The 22,539-nt window shown below is 43.2% G+C and overlaps 1 protein-coding gene across 1 annotated transcript in view; it reads left to right on the top strand.

The window, feature by feature from the left end:
* The first annotated feature begins 17,900 nt into the window (after positions 1-17,900).
* The window catches only part of ACTR3B (actin related protein 3B), a 49,557-nt gene continuing 44,918 nt past the window's right edge, over positions 17,901-22,539 (top strand). The window contains 1 exon segment of the mRNA XM_081343575.1: positions 17,901-18,161. Coding sequence (XP_081199701.1) covers positions 18,118-18,161 — 44 coding nt within the window. The 5' untranslated portion in view covers positions 17,901-18,117.

Genomic DNA, 22,539 nt, shown 5'->3' with positions numbered 1-22,539 from the left:
GCTGATGCACTCCTTCTTACATGGCCTTTTTAAAAAAAAAATTCTCCGCTTTTAAAGACATCATCAACTGAATTGAACACAGATTTCTTAGCAAGGATGGAACTGTTGATGTGATTTAGGCACTACAAATCTAGCTAATGGACCTTTTGATCAGTGCTTTTCAAACCTAACAAGTTTAAGGTGTGCAAACATTTAACTCATAGAATTTCCCAGCCAGCATGTATCAGTTTTGTTCTTTCCTGGAAATACTCTGTCATGGTCACTTATATCTTAATCAGATCACATATGACTTCACTTACAACTACTAGTTTAGCAACAGTTCAAAGTTACAACTATGCTGAAAGAAGTGTCTTATAACCAGTCCTCACACTTAACCGTTGCAGCATTCCTACAGTCACATGGGCAAAATTCAGGCATTTGGAAATTGGCATGTAACTGTGATGGTTGCAGAGTCCTGGGATCACTTGATCACCATTTGCTACTTTTCTAGTCATCTTCCAAAAAGCAAAACCAATGGGGCCATCCAGATTCACTTAACAAGTATGTGGTTCACTTAATGTGGCAAAAAAGGTCATAAAATTGGACACAACTTACTTAAAAAATACCCTACAGTGGTACCTTGGTACTCAACTGCTTTAAAACTCATCAAATTTGATACTTAATGCATTTTGATATGAAAATTTTGTTCCGGTACTCATCATTTGTTTTTTGCTCAATGCACAAGCTAGAACTTGTCACTGTTGACTGCCTTGTGACTCACTATGTTATTACTTATGGGAAAAATTTGTTTGGTACTCATCGCATCTCCCAGGACAAATTAATGATGAGTGTTGAGGTACCACTGGGATGGAACCTCTGATCTGAATTGTGGTTGCAAGTTAAGAACTACTTGTATTACAATGTGCTGCCCAGAGGCTTCCCTTGAAGATCACTCAGAATCAGCTCAGCTCATGTGACTACTCTGGAATTCAGAGTGTGGGCAATTGAGGGTGTATCCAGGTATTCTCATATATTATCTCTGCTGGGCCAGCTGTACTGTTTACCAGTAACCTTTGGACTACAGGTCTACAACATGTGTAGAAAAGGGGCGGGGCTTTGAAGATGCAATTGTGGTGGCCATCTTGACTTTTCCATGCTTTCCCTGCAAACTCTATACTTCAGTGGTCTATATTCTAAAATAGTGCACAATCTATACCACCATCATGCCTAACAAAATTTGAAAAGGATTGTTGCAATTGTGCCAAGAGCTGTTAATTTCTCGTGTCATGTTTCCGCTTTCAGAGTCAGTATCAGCTATGTATTTTAAGAGCCAACTATGAACTGTATTTGCATGTGAAGCTGACTCCTAAGTTTAATTAAGCATGGTTTCCCAATTAGCCCTTATTTTTGGTGTTTACCTGACCCTTTGCAGCAGCATTTAATCACATGGCTGGGTTTGCACGGTGCAGTGATCCATTATTTATGTTGAGCGAGCCCAGCCATAACTTTCAGACTAAAAATCTTAACCGAAACTCTTTGCTTGTCAACTGAGTGGTTCATATATCAGGCAGAGGCAATAAAACACAAAAGATATGACAACAGATCAATTGTCAGCAGAAGCAGCTATAGGGCTGAAGGGCAAGGAAGAAACATGCATTGTGATGCATGTCAATACCAACCCTGTAATTTATCCATTTGTGTCTGACATCAGCAGGGCTGTTAAAAAAGTCAGGATAATGGCTATGAGACCATGAGATCAAAGCACTGTCTTTTTAAACATGCATTATGCGCATAAAATGATAGTGCTTTTATTACAGTTGTGGCTGCCATTTTGAAACCTTCTCCACACACCTCTTGAAGATGAGCTGCAAATCCAGAAGTCTTTGTGATGTTTCCTTGTGATGCTAGAATAAACTTTTTCTTTCCTCTCTCTCTCACTTCCAGATTCTATTCTATTCTATTCTATTCTATTCTATTCTATTCTATTCTATTCTATTCTATTCTATTCTATTCTATTCTATTCTATTCTATTCTATTCTATTCTATTCTATTCTATTCTATTCTATTCTATTCTATTCTATTCTAAACAAACTTGCAAGATTCTGTTAATATAGCTTCATAATAAAGTAGAATTAGCTCATCTACCTAGTAAGGCTGACATGGTATCACTTAAAGCAAAATTCTTACCTGGCAATAGCTAATATGCAGTAAAATGTACAAGTAGTTTTTGACTTACAACCATTTGTTTAGTGACAGTTCGAAGGTACAACGGCAATGAAAAAGTAACGTATGACCGGTTTTTACACTTAAAATCATCGTGGCATCCCTATGGTCACGTGTTCAAGATCTGAGCACTCGGCAACTGGAATATATTTAGGATGGTTACAGAATCGTGATGTCGTGAGATCACCATTTGTAACTTTCCCAGCCAACTTCCAAGAAGCAAACTCTACGGGGGAAGCCAGATTCATTTAATCGCCACACAATTGACTTAACACCTGCAGTGATTCGCTTAAGAAGTATGATCAAAAAAGTCATAAATCGGGGGAAAGCTCACTTAACAACCGACCCACTTAGCAATGGAAATTTTGGGGTCAGTTGTGGTAGTAAATCATGGATTACCCCTATTCATTGTTCGGAAGTTCATTAGTGTTTTGAGGGAGAAAACCAAAATGAACGGTGATGTTAAGTTAGATTCAGCACTTCTCTAGCGCTGTCTTCAAAAACAAGCTCTTAATGGATTGTGGTAGTTAAAAAAGAAGACATATATTAGATCAATACCTTTCCCCTGTCAGAATTGAGCCAGGCTCACATTTATTATCTGCTATATGGGACAGAAAATCAATTGTACCAGGTCATAGAGTCTTTTGTTTCTGCCTCTCAGGGGCTCTCCTGCCAAATATGTGTTTTTGTAATGAGTGCTACCAACTACAGGGCTTGAGAAATATGCTGCTTCGGCAAACTGATCATCCAAGTTGCTGCAGATCAAAGAAAACGCAGAAAGAAGGGGTACTATGTGCTTAAAAGCTGATGTTGGCAAAGGAAAACCTTATTTATTTATTTATATTTTAATTAATTAATTAATTAATTATGAGACTTGTATGCCGCCCTATCTCCCGAAGGACTCAGGGCAGCTAACAACAATAAAATACAATAAATACAAATATTAAAAAAGAACTAAATTATATCGAAGTCCCACTAAAACCAATAAAAACATTTAAAATCATAATTAAAACCCCATTATCATCAGTCCAGGTCGGCCTGTTGGAAAAGATATGTCTTAAGGTCGCAACGAAAGGACTGAAGGTCTGGGGCCATCTGGAGCTCAAGGGGAGCTGATTCCACAGGGCAGGTGCCCCGACAGAGAAGGCCCTCCCCCTGGGGGTTGCCAGCCGACATTGTCTAGCCGACGACACCCTGAGGAGGCCCTCTCTGTGCAAGCGCACAGGGCGATGGGAAATCGTTCCTGGCAGCAGACGGTCCTGCAAATATCCCGGGCCTAAGCCATGTAGGGCTTTATAGGTAAGGACCAGCACCTTGAATCTCACCCGGAGGGCAACCGGTAACCAATGCAGTTCGCGCAGGAGGGGTGTAATAAGGGAGTATCAGGATGCTCCCATCACAACCCGCGCGGCCGCATTCTGCACCAGCTGAAGCGGTGGTCTTCAAGGGCAGCCCCATGTAGAGAGCATATTAGCCTAGTTTTCATTGGGTTGCAAAATCTGATCAACATGATTGCAAGGGCCATCTTGACCCTCATGCCTGGTATTTAGACAACATAGTTTGGATCATAAAATAGATCACCACTTTTAAGCCAACTCATGAGGCTGGTTTATCACTTGCTGCACCATGACCATCTGGAAAACTGGGCTAACTGAGTAACCAATATGAAAAAGTCATATGAACATAGTGGTCCTTGAATTACAACTGAAATTTAGTCTGGAATTTAATTTTAATTTTTAATTTAATTTAATAATATTTATATACCGCCCTTCTCCCTGAGAACTCATGGCGGTTCACAGGGCAAAAGTCAAATACAAAGTACAAACATTAAAAAGAGATTAAATAATTGCCCAAGTTAAAACAATTAATACAATAATAAAACCCCAAAAAATAAAATTAAGAGTACAAAAAAATAAAAACCCCACCAATCCCCATCAGGCTAGGCCGGCTTGAACAAACAAAAACGTCTTGAGATCGCGACGAAAGGAGCGAAGATCGGGCGCCATCCGGAGCTCTACCGGCAACTGATTCCACAGCTCCGGAGCGCCCACAGAGAAGGATCTCCCCCTGGGCGCCACCAATCGACATTCTCTGATCGGTGGCACCCTGAGGAGGCCCTCTCTGTGGGAACGCACAGGGCGCAGGGAGCTTGATGCCGGCAGCAGATGTTCCCTAAGGTACTCCGGCCCCATGCCATGAAGGGCTTTGAACACCATTACCAGTACCTTGAATTACTGTTGTATGTCGTGCTGGTTGTTAACGAATCACCATGCTAAATGCAGGCTGGTTGGCAAGCACCCAAAATGCAATCACATGACCTAATCTGGGGCCCCGGACGTCAAAACTCTGATTCCGGGTCATAAGTAGCCCCAGCCCTAGAGACGTCTGTCCTAACTTCAACTGGCTGCTAAGCAACTGGGCATAAGTCAGGGACTCCCTATGTATGTGTATATATGGCTTTGCATTTCACATATTATTTCTGTAATACATGATTCCTTTATTGTCTTTATTTGACTAGCCCAGGGATATCTAACAAGGAGTCAAAAAGGCAATAGGACAGTTGCAACTGCACGACACCCCCCCCATATACCATAGGACAGGGGTCTTCAAACTTGGCAACATTAAGACCTGTGGACTTCAACTCCCAGAATTCAACTCCCCAGGCTGGCTGAGGAATTCTGGGAGTTGAAATCCACAAGTTTTAACGTTGCCAAGTTTGAAGACCCCTGCCATAGGACAATCAACAGTATTATTAGCCTCCTGGATCCTGTGTATAAAAAATGATATTGATAAAGAAAATTAAACAAGCTAGTTTCATTATTATCCTATATTCAAAGACTTTCCACTCTCAAATACATATGACCCAAACTCACATTATAGGTAATACAAATTTAGTGGCCATTCAAAGTTACAACAGCACGGAGAAAAGCAACTTACGGCTACTTCTCACACATAAAATTGCTGCAAGGCTTCCAAGTCTCATGCTCAAAATTTGGATGCATGACCTATGGCATGTATTTATGACGGTTGCCTTGGTAACCTTCCCAGCCAGCTTCTGACAAGCAAAGTCAGTGGGGAAAGCCAGATTTGCTTAATGACTGCACGATTTACTTAACAACTGCAGTGATTCACTTAACAACAATGCTAGCTAAAAAGATTGCAAAATGGGGCAAAACTCAAAATGTTTTGATTTTCAGCAAAAATATTGTCTTTCCTCTTATAATTTATATTTTTCCACTCTCAAATACATATGACCCAAACTCACATTATAGGTTATACAAATTTAGTGGCCATTCAAAGTTACAACAGCACGGAGAAAAGCAACTTACGGCTACTTCTCACACATAAAATTGCTGCAAGGCTTCCAAGTCTCATGCTCAAAATTTGGATGCATGACCTATGGCATGTATTTATGACGGTTGCCTTGGTAACCTTCCCAGCCAGCTTCTGACAAGCAAAGTCAGTGGGGAAAGCCAGATTTGCTTAATGACTGCACGATTTACTTAACAACTGCAGTGATTCACTTAACAACAACGCTAGCTAAAAAGATTGCAAAATGGGGCAAAACTCAAAATGTTTTGATTTTCAGCAAAAATATTGTCTTTCCTCTTATAATTTATATTTTTCAATCTATTATATGGTAAGATTCTCTCTCCCATATTCAACAGACTTTTTGATGGTTGTTTTGGACTATTGCCTGAGTCCATTTGCAAATGGTTTTGTGCTTGATATAAAACGAATGCTACTCCAGAATTCTTTTTGCAATCAATTATTTAGGGTTTAATCAACATTAATGCAAAACAAGGTACAGAGGGTGAGAGACACACATTGTGGCCAAAGATTTTGGCACAGTCTGGTCAAAAAGTCAAAGTGACAGTTGCAATGATTTAATCAAAGCTCTGATTTTATTTATGAATGTTGCATAAAAATTCAAAATCTTTTTTTAACCTCACTCTGTACACACTCCTGATTGTAGCATATGAACCACTGGGATCAAACACTAATTTTCTGTTTTAAAAAGTTCTATATAAATTACAGCCAAGAAAACTACAAGGTTGTGCCCAGGAATCAACCATCACGATAGTCCCCGACTTATGACTACAACTGGGACCACAGTTTCCATTACTAAATAAGGCTAAACAAGTTAAGTTGTGCCCAATTTTATGATCTTTTTTGCCATGGTTGTTAAGAAAATCACAGAAGTTGTTAATTGAATCATGCAGTCGTTAAGCAAATCTGGCTTCCCCCATTGATCTGGCTTGTTGGAAGCCAGCTGGGAAGGTCATCAATGATGGATCACATGACCTCAGGACAGTCCAACCATTGTAAATACATGTGGGTTTGCAAAGTGCCCGAATTCTGATAAGATGGCTATGGGATGCTGCAATGGTTTTAAGTGTACCAGTTTTAAGTCACTTTTTTCAATACCGTTGTAACTTTGGTCACTAAATGAAAGATGGTAAGTCGAGGACTACCTGCACATAGTTTCCTTTAAAGGAGAGGTCCAAGAAGATAAATTGACTTGTGTAATCAGTTACTCTAGTTCTGCTCACCCTCTTACAGCAAGTCATATTTAACTGCTATTATTAATTATGGCAAATGCTCTTTTTTAAAGATCATCTATGTTCAACTTGTTGTCCACTTTAGCCAACAGGTACATTTCTCAGTAATTATTATGAAAGTGAAGAAGTAGGTACACAGGTAGACCTTGACTTACAACCACAACAGTTTTACGGTCATAAATTGTGTCAGACATTTTTTATGACTTTTATTGCAATGGCTGTTAAGGGATTTACTGCTTTACTGCTTTCTCTTTTTTATTATTAGTTTTATAATAGAAAATGTGAAAATACAAAAGTGAATAGAAGGGGGGACAACAGTAGAAAAAGGGGAAACACAGAAGATGTGAAGAATGGGGAGAAGAAACAAAAGGCATTGACTTCCGACTCTGTTGTAGTAAAATCAGACATTAAAATCAAATCTCAACTTTTTACCTTTCTAAAGTAATATATGTGTCACTGCGTTTTTTTAGTTTTGCCCGCTTCGCTCATTTTCTAATTGTTCATCTCTTTCTGCTCTGCACCTTATCTTATCTTGTAACCATAGTGACTCCAGCTATGTCCAGCCAATGTTTTGGTTTTAAACTGTTTTGTGCGCAGGCCTAAAAAAGTTCAGTTTCAGTTTTACTTTCTTCTTCTGCCTGACGAGAGAATGTGGCCAGTTTAGTTTTTTTTGTTTTCTCATTAAAAGTTTTACTATAGAATATGCCTTGGATTTCTTTTCTTTGATATTGACCATGCAAATGAACCACGGTCCATCCACCTCTGGTCGGACTGTTAATTGTTCCACGACATTTGGTCCCCGAGGATGGTTTATTTTTATTTTCCAGATTTATTGATAGGCAATTAGCCAGGCAGTTAGTGAGGAGGCTGTGATTAATATGCCGAGGAAAGGGAGAAAGAAGAAGGCCGGTTATTTCTCTGCTGAGGAGGAGGCAGCCGTTCCACAGAGAGATCTTCCTTCAAGTTTACAGACTCCGTTGGCATCGGCTACACGTCTTGGAGAAGCAGCCTCTGAGCCAAGGTCAGTTTCACCATTTTCTGTTTTTACAGATTCTCAAGCTGATGCCCCAGCAGTAACCTCTGCTCATGGGGATCAGGCTGATTATGAAAGATTTGGTGCTAGACCTAGGGCTTCACCAGGGAAGGAGGTGAGCCATTATCCTCCAAGCCCTGAGCAAACTGCATGAGAAGGCTTTGCAAAGTTATTATGAACAAATTGAATTTTTAGAGAAGGAGCTGCTAAATGCAAAGTTGTGTGCAGCATGGTATGAAAAGCATGGGAGAGCCTCTGCTGGCATTCAGGTTTCAGAATCGGCCATTTTGCCTCCCTTTTCACAAGCAAAGCCACACCCACAAGGGATCGCCATTTTGCCTTCTTCCTCAAAGACAGAGGCACGTCCACAGTGGAATCTTGTGTCAGACGAATGGGAGCCTGACTGTCTTCTGTGTCAAAGAATGCAGAATGCATTTTCACAGATATCCCTTCAGCAGGCATCGCTCCAAGCTGCCACACCTCCTCATTCATTGGGAGCTTCAGCTAGAATGCCTATTAATACTGCTACTATTAAAGTTCCTGTCTCAGATGGAGCACAGCAGTTTTCACCCCAAGTGCAGCCTCCACTGGTTCCTCAAATACAAAGGCCAGTGCTAACTGCAGGCCAAGTTAATGTAGCAGCTGAAGCACCAGCACCTTCTGCTGGCCAGGGTGGCATTGCAGCTCAAGTACAGCCACCCCCAGCACCAGTACCTGTAGCAGCTTCAGTGCAACTGCTGCAGGCCCTGGCACAGGTGCCACTGGTGCCCCCTGCTGGTTATGTCCGGATGGCACAGCCTGCACAACCAGCACCTCCTGCAGGCCAGGTCCCAATTGCACAACCTGCACAGCCAGTACCCCTATTGCATGTTCCTCAACAGGCACCCTCTATTGTACCACTGGCTGGTGATTCAAAACTGAAGCGGTCAGGACAGAATTACAGGGCATGGGTCAGTGAAGTTGGACTTTTGCTTCGTAGAGAAGGTACCCATGTGATGATGTTTAATCCTCCTGCCCAGCCATGGCCTCCTGACATATGGGACTTGAATAATAGAGCATGCACAACGTTATTGATGTCCATGGACACTGAATTGCAGCTCACTTTTTCACAAGATGCAACTGCCCAACAAATTTGGGCTCAATTAGAGGCATGTTACCAGCCTACATCCATTGAGTCTACATGTTTGCTTTTGTCTGAGTTCCATGGTTCTAGATTAAAACCTGGTGAGCATATTGGAGAACACTTAACTAAAATGAAAGGAATAAGAAAAGAACTGGGTGAAAAAGGCTATCCTATTGATGACTTTCAAATGATCAGCATTATCATTAACTCTTTGAATTATGAATGGAAAGATGCTATTTCTAAGATTAATCAAGTGCCTATTGCTCAACGCACAGTGGATCATGTATGCAGAATTTTAACCGAAGAAGAGGCACTTATGCAAGCCGCGCCACATTTAAGGGAACCACCTGCATCAAAAGCTTCAGCGAGGCGTTCCTTCCGTGGAAGGGCCTACGTTCTAAGGATGCCAAGATGCTACATCTGCAGTCGTGTGGGACATGCCACCCGGGATTGTCCCCAACGGTTTCCAGCACCCGCCATGTACCAGCCCAGAGGAACAGATTCCAGAGGAGGCAGAGGTAGAGGCGGACGACAAGGTCGTGGTCGTGGTCCCAGGCGTGATCCTCAAGCTCCACTTGCCACATTAGTTGTAACCAATGATCCACAGCCTCAACCAGAGTATGACAGATGCCTACTTTGGACTTTGGACAGTGGAGCAGCATTACATGTTACCTACAGAAAAGAGCTTTACACAGAGATGCACGAGCCTGAACCTGAACTTCATGAACTGTACTCTTTTTCAAATCATCCTGTTCAGGTCATGAGTGTTGTGACTCAGGGCCAGCCTGTGGGTCCGGCAGCCGGCTCAGATGTCTCGGATGACTCAGATGAGGGGGAGGAGGAGGGTGTGGAAGACGAACTGGCTGATGATGGCTTGGAGGCTTCGCAGAGCCCCCAGCTGGGGCCCTCTTCTCAGCTGCGTGAGCCCGATAGTGCGGAGGATGATGACCCACAGCTGGCCCTGTTCAAGGACGCCCGACGCAGGAGGCAGTCGAGCAGGAACAAACAGAGAAAGGCTGTGGGACTCCTCGGGAGGAGGCACAGGGAGGCCACGCCCTGAACTCTAAATAAAAGGAGTGTTTGGGGAAGGGCTGGTTGCTGAAAGCAACCCTTCCGTTTGAGGATTCAAGTTCCAGTGTTTTGTTTCTTGTTCTGTTGTTTGAGTAATAAATCTTGGCAGACGCTTTTCAGCCTCAGACGCTCTCCAGTCTCTACTGTTTGAACAGGGGTTTGCCTTATTGCAAGGCCGGTAGCAGGCTGGTTCAGAACAATGGGAAAAGGAACTGTTTATATTGAAGAGCTCGGTGCATTCATTCCCGATGTTTACTACGTTCCGTCTGCCAGTAGTAATTTGCTTAGTCAGAGTCACTTGTCTAGGGTGTCAAAATTCCAGGTACACCATCTCGAAAAAGCAAGTTATGTAGTTAAAGATGGAGATATTGTTGCTGAAACCATGTTGATTGGTGGTGTTTATTACTTAAAACCAAAGTCTAAGCCACAAGAGCAGGCAAGTATACAAGCTCCAAAAAGGGAGAGCACAGACCCAGTGAGAGATGTCCCAGAGAGAGATCCTGTTGCTACTCCAAAGGCTCCTAAAGCCAATAAAAGGACAAATAAGACACAGGTTGCTCACAACAAGCCTGAGGTTCCTAATAAAAATGCTAATGTTGAGAATTCACTAACAGGTAAACCTTTGCATTCCAGGTGTATCCATAAGTGGCATAGAAGATTGGGTCATGCCAGTTTCCGTGTTCTGAAGAAGATGCCAGAGTTCGCAAGAGGTTTGGATCTTAAGGGGTGTAAGGTGTTCTTGGATTGTGCTGTCTGCAAGAAAGCCAAATCTAAAGCAGCAGCAATTCCAAAACACGCTACACGCCTGTCAACACGCATTTTTGATTTGGTACACACCGACATAGTGGGTCCTTTTGCACCAACAATTGGTGGTAAAAGATATTTCTTGACAATTGTTGATAATTACTCTAGATATGGTTATGTATTTCCTATGAGAGAAAAATCTGAGACCTTTCAGATCTTTAAAGACTTTGCCAATCTTGTCTATACCCAATTCGAAGTCAGCATTGCCAGAATTCAGAGTGATCGTGGTGCTGAATTCATGTCTCAGCGTTTCCAGGACTGGATGTGTAAGAATGGGATAGTACATCAGACATCTGCTCCTTATACTCCGGCTCAAAATGGAGTGGCAGAACGCAGAAATGGAGTTCTGCAAACCATGATGCGTTGCCTTCTTGAAGATGCTAACCTCAGTCTTCCATACTGGGGTGAAGCTATCAAATATGCTAACCATATCATCAACCGCACTTGGAGTAGTGTGATAAATCAGACCCCTTATTACATGTTATATGGACACAAGCCTGACCTCTCACATCTCCATATTTTTGGTTCCTATGCTATGGTCAATATTCCTTTAGCCCAAAGAAAGAAAGGGGGTCCTGCAGCAAAAAGGATGAGATTTATGGGCATTGATGATAATTCAAAATGGAGCAAATATATTGACTCTCATCATGTAATAGTGATTTCACAATCTGCTATTTTTGAGGAAGATGCTGACTGGTCCAGGATTCATTCTAACGATCCTGGAGTTTATTTTCCTAGAGATGCTGCTGCTGATGCCACGCAGCCTGATGGTCAAGATGCACAGGCGAATGTTCCTTCCACAAGTTCTTCTCAACCCATTGTTTCGTCTCCGCAAGCCGCCAATGCTGCTGGCGATGAAGACGAGGACGAAACGGAAGAAGAATGGACGGTTGTTCCAAGACGTTCCAAGAGGACCACAAAGGGAATTCCTCCAAAACGGTATTCGTGGCAAGTAACGAAAGCACCTTTACCTTTGATTTGTAATGTTACACTTCCTCCTGAGACGTTCACACAAATCAAACATCTTCCTGAATCAGAGCAAGATAAATGGTTTGAGGCAATGCAGGCTGAAATGGACAGTCTAAAGAAACTTCAGGTGTTTACGCCTGCAAGCCCTCCAGCAAACAAGAAAGTTATTGGCACTCGATGGGTCTACAGAATTAAAAAGAAGCTGAATGGTGAGTTGTTGTACAAGGCCAGACTTGTAGCCCAGGGTTTCGCTCAACGTTATCCTGAGGACTATACAAATACCTATTCACCCACAGTGCGGACGGAGAGTGTGAAAATCGCCTTAGCCACTGCAACTATCCTTGGCCTAGAAGTTTTCCAGTTTGATGTTGAAACAGCTTATCTACACGCTTATCTTGATGAAGAAATTTATGTCAAAGGTCCTCCAGGTTTCCGACAGCAAGAAGGGGATACTTGGTTTCTACACAAAAGTCTTTATGGTCTGAAACAGTCTGGTTTAATGTGGTACTTATGTCTTTCTGACAAACTAAATTCAATGGGCTTTATTAAGTCCGAAACAGATGAATGCGTGTTTACAAAAAGATCTGATAATAGGTATGAGATAATTCTTGTTTATGTTGATGATATTGTTTATATTGGTCCAAATAAGCAGATGAGTGAATGTTTTGCTAAAGCTTTACAACAGTTTTTCACATTGAGGTCTTTAGGACATATTAACACTTATTTAGGTGTTCAAGTTACCAAAACTCAGAAGGGGTTCAGTCTTACACAGGAAGATAAGATTGAACAACTATTGCATCACTGCAACATGAAGGATGCTAAACCTGTGAGTATACCCATGCAAACTGATTTTCACAACTTGACACATGAACTGAGTCCTGAGTTCGAGGATCAAACACTTTATCGCTCAGTCATTGGGTCGCTCCTATATATTAGTAGTTGGACTAGACCTGACATTGCACTTAGTGTTAATCTCCTATCACGACACGTAGGAAAGGCAAAACAGTTTCATTGGACATGTGTTAAGAAATTATTGAGATATCTAAAACACACCAAAGACATGAAGTTATTGTTAGAACCCACACATACTGACTATGCAGAGTTATGTTGTTATGCAGATTCCGATTGGGCAAGTGATAAGAAATCACGTAAAAGCACTTCAGGTTATATGATGTTTTTGAATGGATGTCCTGTTTACTGGCATGTGCGTAAACAAAATTTTGTTTCTTGTTCTTCTACAGAAGCTGAGTATGCTTGTGTTTCAGATGCATGTAATTCTCTAACGTGGTTTGATGCTTTAGTCACAGATATCTGGTCACCTCCGATTCAACCAATCACTGTGATGGAGGACAACGAATCTGTGGTCTATATATCTGAGAATCGCTTTACAGGTTCCAGGTCTAGACACATTGACATCCGTTACCAAAATATAAGACAAGCAGTTAAACAAGGTTTTGTCAAATTGCAGTATGTGCCTACACATGACCAAATTGCTGATATGCTGAACAAACCACTTCCTACAGCCCAATACGAGTATCTGCGCAAGATGTGCCTTATCTGATTTTCTGCTTCGCTGACAAAAGAAGGGGATGTCACTGCGTGTTTTTTTAGTTTTGCCAGCTTCGCTCATTTTCTAATTGTACATCTCTTTCTGCTCTGCACCTTATCTTATCTTGTAACCATAGTGACTCCAGCTATGTCCAGCCAATGTTTTGGTTTTAAACTGTTTTGTGCGCAGGCCTAAAAAAGTTCAGTTTCAGTTTTACTTTCTTCTTCTGCCTGACGAGAGAATGTGGCCAGTTTAGTTTTTTTTGTTTTCTCATTAAAAGTTTTACTATAGAATATGCCTTGGATTTCTTTTCTTTGATATTGACCATGCAAATGAACCACGGTCCATCCACCTCTGGTCGGACTGTTAATTGTTCCGCGACATTATGCACTACTCATTTCTGTATCGGCAAATCAGTCTAATCGGTAAAACCCAAAATCATGATATCATTTTTTCCCATTTTTTCCCCAATTTGGTCATTTCTGCTAACTCCATCAGTTTTTGTAACTATTCCTCCATGGTAGAAATCGCAGCAGGGATTTACCGCTTTCATTAAGCGAATTACCTCAGGACACCACAACCAGTTGTAAATGCAAGCAGGTTAGCAAATGCCCAAATTGCAATCACAAGACAATGGGGTGTACGGCAAGTGCCAACACGGGTTGTAATCTCAAATGGTCGTAAAATGAATGGTTGTAAATTGAGGGCTATCTATTTTTAACCTGGACTTACAGAAAAATATTGGCACAGGCCTGTGGTTTTCCTTAGATTATATCACATCTGGATGAAGAAGGAAGAATCAGCTTCAGCAGAACCTTATCTGGAGAAGTTCAATATTCTGGAGGTGGTGGAGCAGAGTTAAGTAAAATCTCTTAACTCTTGGGGACTTCATGGGTGTGTCCTTGCAGTTTTCACAGACAATATGGAAATACGTAATTTCCCATTGCCTTCTTCCAGACTTGTTTTTTTCCTTTCAATTTTACTGTCCATTCTAGAACTGAAGAATTTACAGATGTTGCCCACTTACTTTGTAAATGTTCTTTGTCTAAACTTCCTCTGTCCTGAGGTCATTCCTTTCTTGTCCTTTCTCTGTTTAACATTTATCAAATGGATAAATCAACAGAGATATTATCTTTTAATCATTTTCAGTTAGATTGGTTGCCAGGTTCTGACATTGATACAAAGATCTATATCACACATACAGCTCTTCTCAGATTCCAATCTTACCCCCAATGTTATAAAAATAAGAATTGGGTTGCAAAATGACCACAAATGTTATGAAGTGTGTGATGGGAACTTGACTTTATTCAACACTCTGGAGAGGTTCCTGACTGTTCCACAATAACCTAGCCTTTTATCATTTCCAAGCTGTAATTTCAATGATTCATACAACCCGATCCAGCTGTTTTCTGTCCCCTAAAAAGCCACCTTGCAAAATATGGAGCAGATTAGCTGTTCTTTGTTTCACCAGTAAGAACTGTTTCAAAAGAAAAAATCATAGCTCTGCATCCACATTATATTTTCTCCGTAAATCTTCTTATATAACTACTCATTGGTATTCCCCGTCTTTTGCAATATTTAGATCCAATGAAATTCCATTTCTATTACATGTTCATCTCCGGTGTGGGAAACTCCCACTTTCTCAGCTTGCAAGTAACTCATTTCCAACTTAAGAGGCCTCCACATGTCTATGCTCCAGATGTCACTTCCAAAGTGAACAGCTCTGACACTGAATTCCTGATGTGGATGTCAAAGTATTTTGGAATCTGGAGGTCAACTACAATATAGATAGTCCTCAACTTACAACAGTTTGTTTAGTGACCATTCAAAATTACAACAGCATTGAAAAATGTGACTTATGACCGTTTTTCATAGTTATGACCTTTGCAGCACCCCATGATCATGCGATCAAAATTCAGATGCTTGACAAAGCTGGTTCCATATTTATGACCATTGCTGTGTCCCAAGGTCACGTGATCACCTTTTGCAACCTTCTGACAAGCAAAGTCAATGGGGAAGCCAGATTCACTTAACAACCGGGTTACTAACTTATCAACTTCAGTGGTTCACTTAACAACTGTGGGAAGTCATAAAATGTGGCAAAACTCATTTAACAAATGTCTCACTTTAGCAACAGAAATTTTGGACTCAATTGTGGTCGTAAGTCAAGGACTACCTGTACTTAGCAGCTTGCATTGGGATTTCATACTGTTAATTAATTCATTAAGCACACTAAACTCAAGGCAATGCTAAACTATATGAAAGCAATGCAACAATAATCAGCATTTAAAAGCTTCACGTTAGTCATCTTCACGATCAATTCAGAAATAAGTGCCTTATTATTTAGATAAATAATAATTAAATATACATTTTTTAACCAAATATTAGTTTATTAGTTTAGTTTATTGAATTTATATACCGCCCTTTTCCCATAGGACTCAGGGCGGTTTACAAAGTATTTAAAAACGTCAATACAATACAAAAGTTAAAGACAGTTAAAATAATTAAATTTAATCCCTGAACAAATATAAAACCCCATTTAAAACTCTCAGCCTGGGCCGGAAAGCTCAAAGAGCCATTTTGGCCATTAAGTAAAAATAAAATATTTACATTCATTGTAAAATAAAAGTATGTATTAAGGTGATTATGTAAAAATTTAATTTAATTTAATTTAATTTAATTTAATAATATTTATATACCGCCCTTCTCCCTGAGGACTCAGGGCGGTTCACAGGGCAAAAGTCAAATACAAAGTACAAACATTAAAAAGAGATTAAATAATTGCCCAAGTTAAAACAATTAATACAATTATAAAACCCCAAAAATAAAATTAAGAATACAAAAAAAAAATAAAAACCCCACCAATCCCCATCAGGCTAGGCCGGCTTGTACAAACAAAAACGTCTTGAGATCGCGACGAAAGGAGCGAAGATCGGGCGCCATCCGGAGCTCTACCGGCAACTGATTCCACAGCTCCGGAGCGCCCACAGAGAAGGATCTCCCCCTGGGCGCCACCAATCGACATTCTCTGATCGGTGGCACCCTGAGGAGGCCCTCTCTGTGGGAACGCACAGGGCGCAGGGAGCTTGATGCCGGCAGCAGATGTTCCCTAAGGTACTCCGGCCCCATGCCATGAAGGGCTTTGAACACCATTACCAGTACCTTGAATCTCACCCGGAAGGCAACTGGCAACCAATGCAGCTCACGGAGCAAAGGTGTAACGTGGGAGTATCGGGAGACTCCCAACACAACTCTCGCGGCTACATTCTGTACCAGTTGGAGCTTCCGGGTGGTCCTCAAGGGCAGCCCCATGTAGAGAGCGTTGCAGTAGTCCAGACGAGAGGCCACGAGCGCATGAGTGACCGTGCATAAATCATCCCGGCTAAGATAGGGCCGCAACTGGCGCACCAGGCGAACCTGGGCGAAAGCCCCCCTAGTCACAGCTCCTATATGGTCTTCCAGGGTGAGCCGAGAATCTAGGAGGACTCCCAAGTTGCGAGCCCTATCTACGGGGGGTAATAGTTCACCCCCCATAGCAAGAGGTGGAATGTCCGAATAGACCCGGGATGAAGATATGCAAAGCCACTCAGTCTTGTCGGGGTTGAGTTGAAGTCTGTTCCTCCCCATCCAGACCCGAACCGCCTCCAGGCAACGGGACATCACGTTGAGGGCATCACTGGGGTGGTTTGGGGTCGAAAGGAAAAGTTGGGTATCATCCGCATACTGATGATACCCAACTCCAAAACCACGAATGATCTCACCCAGCGGTTTCATGTAGATGTTGAACAGGAGAGGCGAGAGGACCGACCCCTGAGGAACTCCACAAACGAGAGACCTCGCGGTCGACCTCTGCCCTCCTGCCAACACCGACTGCGAACGTCCCTGGAGATAGGAGGAGAACCACTGTAAGACTGTGCCTCCCACTCCCAGTCCCCTGAGACGCCGCAGCAAGATACCATGGTCGATGGTATCGAAAGCCGCCGAGAGGTCTAATAGGACTAGAACAGAGGAATATCCCCTGTCCCGAGCCCTCCAGAGATCATTCACCAGCGCGACCAATGCCGTCTCCGTGCTGTGCCCGGGCCTGAAACCCGATTGGTACGGGTCTAGATAATCCGCTTCATCCAGGACCAGAGGGAGCTGATGCGCCACCACACTCTCAACAACCTTCGCAAGAAAGCGAAGGTTGGAGACAGGACGAAAGTTGTTCAATACAGCTGGGTCCAAGGCAGGCTTCTTGAGGAGAGGCCTCACCACCGCCTCTTTCAAGACGGCGGGGAAGCTACCCTCACCCAAAAAAACCCCTAATAAAACATTTTTTTTAAAAAAACAACAGAAATAAGATCCTGCTGTTTCCCTGGCCACAATTTTTGTGGATGGCTTTCCCTCCTTGTCTTTTTCCTACGGCAGGACTGAGAGAAAATAATAAAATACACTAAGGATATACAGTACATCGCTAAGCTTAGGGCATTGCAATAACTATAACAATCTTGATGTCAGCCTGAGTTGTGTTGTTTTGGCAAGCGATAACAACAGCCGCCAAGGATTTTTAGCAGACAATGTCCTGCTTTTCGAGGCGCCCGGATTCTTTTTCCAGCTGGCGTTTCTCACCCTGGGAAGCGGCCGGGTAACTGCCCAGCGGTGCCACCTCCCAAGATGGCCGCCAGGGCAGCCTTGGCACGCCGCACACGTGGGCACCGAGGCCGGGCGCAGGCGCGCGATCGCCGGCGCTGCCGGGCTGCGGCGGTCCCCGGGAGTCGGGTTCGGGACGGGCTTTCCCTCCTGCCGGATCCCAGCGCCGAGCATGGCGAGCCGCTTGCCGCCCTGCGTCGTAGACAGCGGCACCGGGTGAGTGAGCGCTGCGAAAGCCGAGGGCAAAAGCCGCTCAGGCGAGAGCTGCCCTTGGCGGGATCGCCTCCTCCTCAGGCAGCACTAGCGGCTTGGCTGGGTTGGGCGGGGTTGCCCTGGTAGGGTCGGGCAAGTCGCTGCTGTCTGCTCGTCTCCTCCCATCATAGCGTCGGAATAAGTGGGCGGTTTGGCCCTTTCCCTAACCACCTCCGTCCCCTTTCCTCCGCCAGCACTAGCGCCTTGGCTCTGCTCTCCTGGTAGACGGAGGTTTACTTTCTGCCCAGACATACCGGCTCTCTGCACCTGCTCCAGCCCTGCTCTGGATCCAAACTCTGCCCCTCCTCATCCCACCCTGTGGCTGTACTAGGAGCGCTGAGGGTCCTTGTGCCAAATGGGGGGCTCCTTCACACGGACGGCTGCGCTAAAACGAACCACGTGCTTTTTTGCTTCTACGCGGTTTTCCCTCGCAATCCTGAACTAGTTGTAGGGCTCCGTCCTGCTTCTCTGCCATGGCATTCCTGTCTTTTCACCCCTCCCCGAAGGACAACTATTTTCTGGTGCCTCTGCTTCCCCCTAATGCCAGATCCAACCCCCCCCCCCACACACCGCCCCAGCAATCTCATTCTGTTGTTTTTAGGAATAATTAGCTGGAGGCCCCGGAAATTAGGATTGCACCCCTCTCAAGTCACTTCTCCCTGCCCTTCCAGCCTGGGACCCATAATTGCCTCTCCTTGACTTCCTTGCAAGGGCATCAAGGGGCAAATTGCTGTGTTCCTTCCTCTTCTGAAAAAACAAACAAATTTCAAACTTATCAGAAGTCAAGTAGAACCAGCCATTCGTCCTTGATTATAGAAGGAGAACAAACAGTTAAGCATCTGTTTCTCCCATCCTTTCCCAGTTCTGTTACTGTCTCTAAAAATAAGAGTTCTCTCTTATTTCTCTGCTTTCTGCCACACTTTCTTGCAAGCCCTGGAAATCCCCACAAAAAAAACCCAGCTCTCATTTTACAGCTCCATTTTCCACTCATTTACACGTATGAGTTCCATTCCTTCTCTGTCCCATTCCTTAGTTTCAGATCTTCCAAAGGGGTCCTTCGCTTCTCTTGGCTTGATGGGACGTCCAACAGAAGCTCCTGAGTGATTCTGGCCTGCATATCTTCGCCAATCTTCCTACCTTTTTTAGCTTCCCTCCCCAAGCAAACGTTCAGAGAACAAAACTTGAGAACTGGGCTCCTTTGCTAAAGATTCTACTTGTTGTGGCAACTAGCTCAGTTTGCCATTCTATGCAGGTACTCCATGATTATGACTATTATTGAGTCCAAAATTTCCATTGCTAAGCGAGACAGCTGTTGTGAGTTTTGCCCCATTTTACGACCTTTTCTTGCCATAGTTGTTAAATGAATCACTGCAGTTATTTAGCTAGTAACATGGTTGTTAAGTGAATCTGGCTTCCCCATTGACTTTGTTTGTCAGAATGTCACAATGGCTTGAGCACATGACCCTGGGACACTGCAACCGTCATAAATACATGCCAGTTTCCCAGCATACAAATTTTGATCATGTGACCATGGGGATGCTGCAGTAGTCATAAATGTGCATAAAGCTCATACGCCACTTTTTTCAACGCCATTGTAACTTCAAATGGTCACTAAACGAATGGCTGAAATTGTGGCTACCTGTATATATATGTATTAATATACTGCCTTTATTATTTTTACAAATAATTCAAGGCTGCGAATATATCCAATATATTCCTCTTCCTATTTTCCCCCCAAACAACAGTCCTGTGAGGTTGGCTGGACTGAGAGAGAGTGAGCGGCCCAAGGTCACCCACAGCTGGTTTTCATGCCTAAGGCAGGACTTGAACTCACAGTTTCCTGCTGTCTAGCCTTAACCACTAGACAAAAGTTCTCCAATCATTCCAGGCTCGTGGCCTGGAGGGGAGACCACCTTCCAAATTACTGCGTGTGCTTGCGTGTTCACACATGCAAATGGGGCCACACCCACTGGTGCAGTACTAGTGGCCACTTTTGTGCATGCAACATGCACTGGTACCATGCGCATGCGCAAACGGCTGCACACCCCCACGGTGGCTAGCACCTGTTCGTGCATATGCAAATGGGCCACGTACACACACTGCACTTGGGGCCCGTTTGCGCATGCACGAACGGGGTGTGCACGCTCCCTGCACTAGTGTTCCTGTTTGTGCCTATGCACATGCACAAACAGGCCCATGGACGTGTGAATGGGGGGGAATGCGGAGCCACATGTGCGCACCCTGGCTAGCCATTTCTGTGGCCCGCTGACCAAGAGACCATAGGTTGGGGACCCCTGCACTACACCAAACTGGCCGTCCTCTACTTACGGACATAATTGGGACTAGAATTTTCATTGCTAAATAAAGTGGTTGTTAAGTGTCTAAGTGTCTGAGTTTAGGCCCTTTTTGCCATGATTTTTGTTGTTGTTAGTTGCGAAGTCATGTCCGACCCATCGCGATCCCATGGACAACGTACCTCCAGGCCTTCCTGTCCTCTACCATCTTCTTGAGTCCATTTAGACTTACGCCTACTGCTTCAGTGACTCCATCCAGCCACCTCATTCTCTGTCGTCCCCTTCTTCCCTTGCCTTCAACCTTTCCCAGCATTAGGCTCTTCTCCAGTGAGTCCTTCCTTCTCATAAGGTGGCCAAAGTATTTAAGTTTCAACTTCAGGATTTGGCCTTCTAAAGAGCAGTCAGGTTGATCTCCTCTAGGACTGACTGGTTTGATCGCCTAGCAGTCCAAGGGACTCGCAGGAGTCTTCTCCAGCACCATAGTTCAAAGGCCTCAATTCTTTGGTGCTCAGCCTTTCTTGTGCTCCAACTTTCACGGCCATACATTGCAACTGGGAAGACCATAGCCTTGACTATATGCACTTTTATTGGCTGGGTGATGTCTTTGCTTTTTAGTGTGCTGTCTAGATTTGCCATGGCTTTCCTCCCCAGGAGCAAGTGTCTTAATTTCTTGGCTGCAGTCCCCCGTCAGCGATGATCTTGGAGCCCAGGCAAATAAAATCTGTCACTACCTCCATTTCTTCCCCATCTATTTGCCAGGAATTGAGAGGGCCGGATGCCATGATCTTGGTTTTCTTAATGTTTAGTTTCAACCCAACTTTTTCATTCTCCTTCTTCACTCGCAACAAGAAGCTCTTTAGTTCCTCTTCACTTTCTGCCATTAGAGTGGTATCATCTGGATATCTTAGGTTGTTGATATTTCTCCCGGCAATCTTAATTCCAACTTTTGATTCATCTAGCCCTGCCTGATTGTTAAGCTATAATTATTATAATTGTTTTGTGTATCCGGCTTCCCCCCATTGACTTTGCTTGTTGGAAGCTGGCTGGGAGAGGTTGCAAATGGTGATCACGTGACCTCTGGACTCTGCAAAAATGTCAGCTGCCAAGTTCCCAAATTTTGATCATATGACCTGTGGGAATATTGCTAGGGTCATAAGTGCGAGGACCACTTTTGCCAGTGCCATTGTAACTTTTTTTTTTTTTATTGAAAAGTTTTAAAAATACAGTTTTCCTTTAAAAAACCCCCTTCCCCCTCCCTACCTCCCCTCCCTACCTCCTCCCTTCCCCCCCCTCCCCCCCTCCCTCCCCCCCCCCACCTCCCCCTAACCCCCCTCCCCCCCCCGGACTTCCCAGAGCTAAATACAAGGTATATATATATAAAAAGGCAATCATAAACAACCATATACTAACAACTATAAATTCTAAAATCCATCACTCTCTAACTTATATAGGATCAAACAAAACTTAGCATTATTAAATATATATAGAAAACAAAATAAAAAAAGAAAAAAGAAAACGAAAGAAGACTTATTCAAATGCTAGATAAAACTTCTTGCCCCTATACTTATTCTGGATAAACTCAATCCATTTTCTCCATTCCATAATATAATGTTCTTGCGAGTAATCTTTCAAATAGGCCGAAATCTTCGCCATCTCTGCCAAGTCGGAAACCTTTAAAATCCACTCTTGTATAGTCGGCAGTTCCTCTTTCTTCCAATATTGACCTATCAAAAGTCTTGCTGCCGTAACTAAATTCAACATCAACTTAAAGTCCACAACTGTAGCGTCAACAATTATTCCCAACAAAAAAAATTGCGGACAAAACTTTATCCTCCGTTTAAAAATCTTCTGCATATTCCACCAGACTTTTATCCAAAAAGCCTTGACCTTTTTACATGTCCACCATATGTGAAAATATGTTGCCTCTTCATCACCACACCTCCAACATTTAGGCTGATAATTCGGATACATACTTGCAAGCTTTTTAGGATCTAGATGCCATCTATAAAACATTTTGTAAAAGTTCTCTCTTAAACTTTGAGCTTGAG

This window comes from Vipera berus (assembly GCF_964194415.1).
Source record: "Vipera berus genome assembly, chromosome: Z".
NCBI classification, from domain to species: domain Eukaryota; kingdom Metazoa; phylum Chordata; class Lepidosauria; order Squamata; family Viperidae; genus Vipera; species Vipera berus.
The sequence above is the reverse complement of the archived record's forward strand: the minus strand, read 5'-3'. Positions and strand labels throughout refer to the sequence as shown.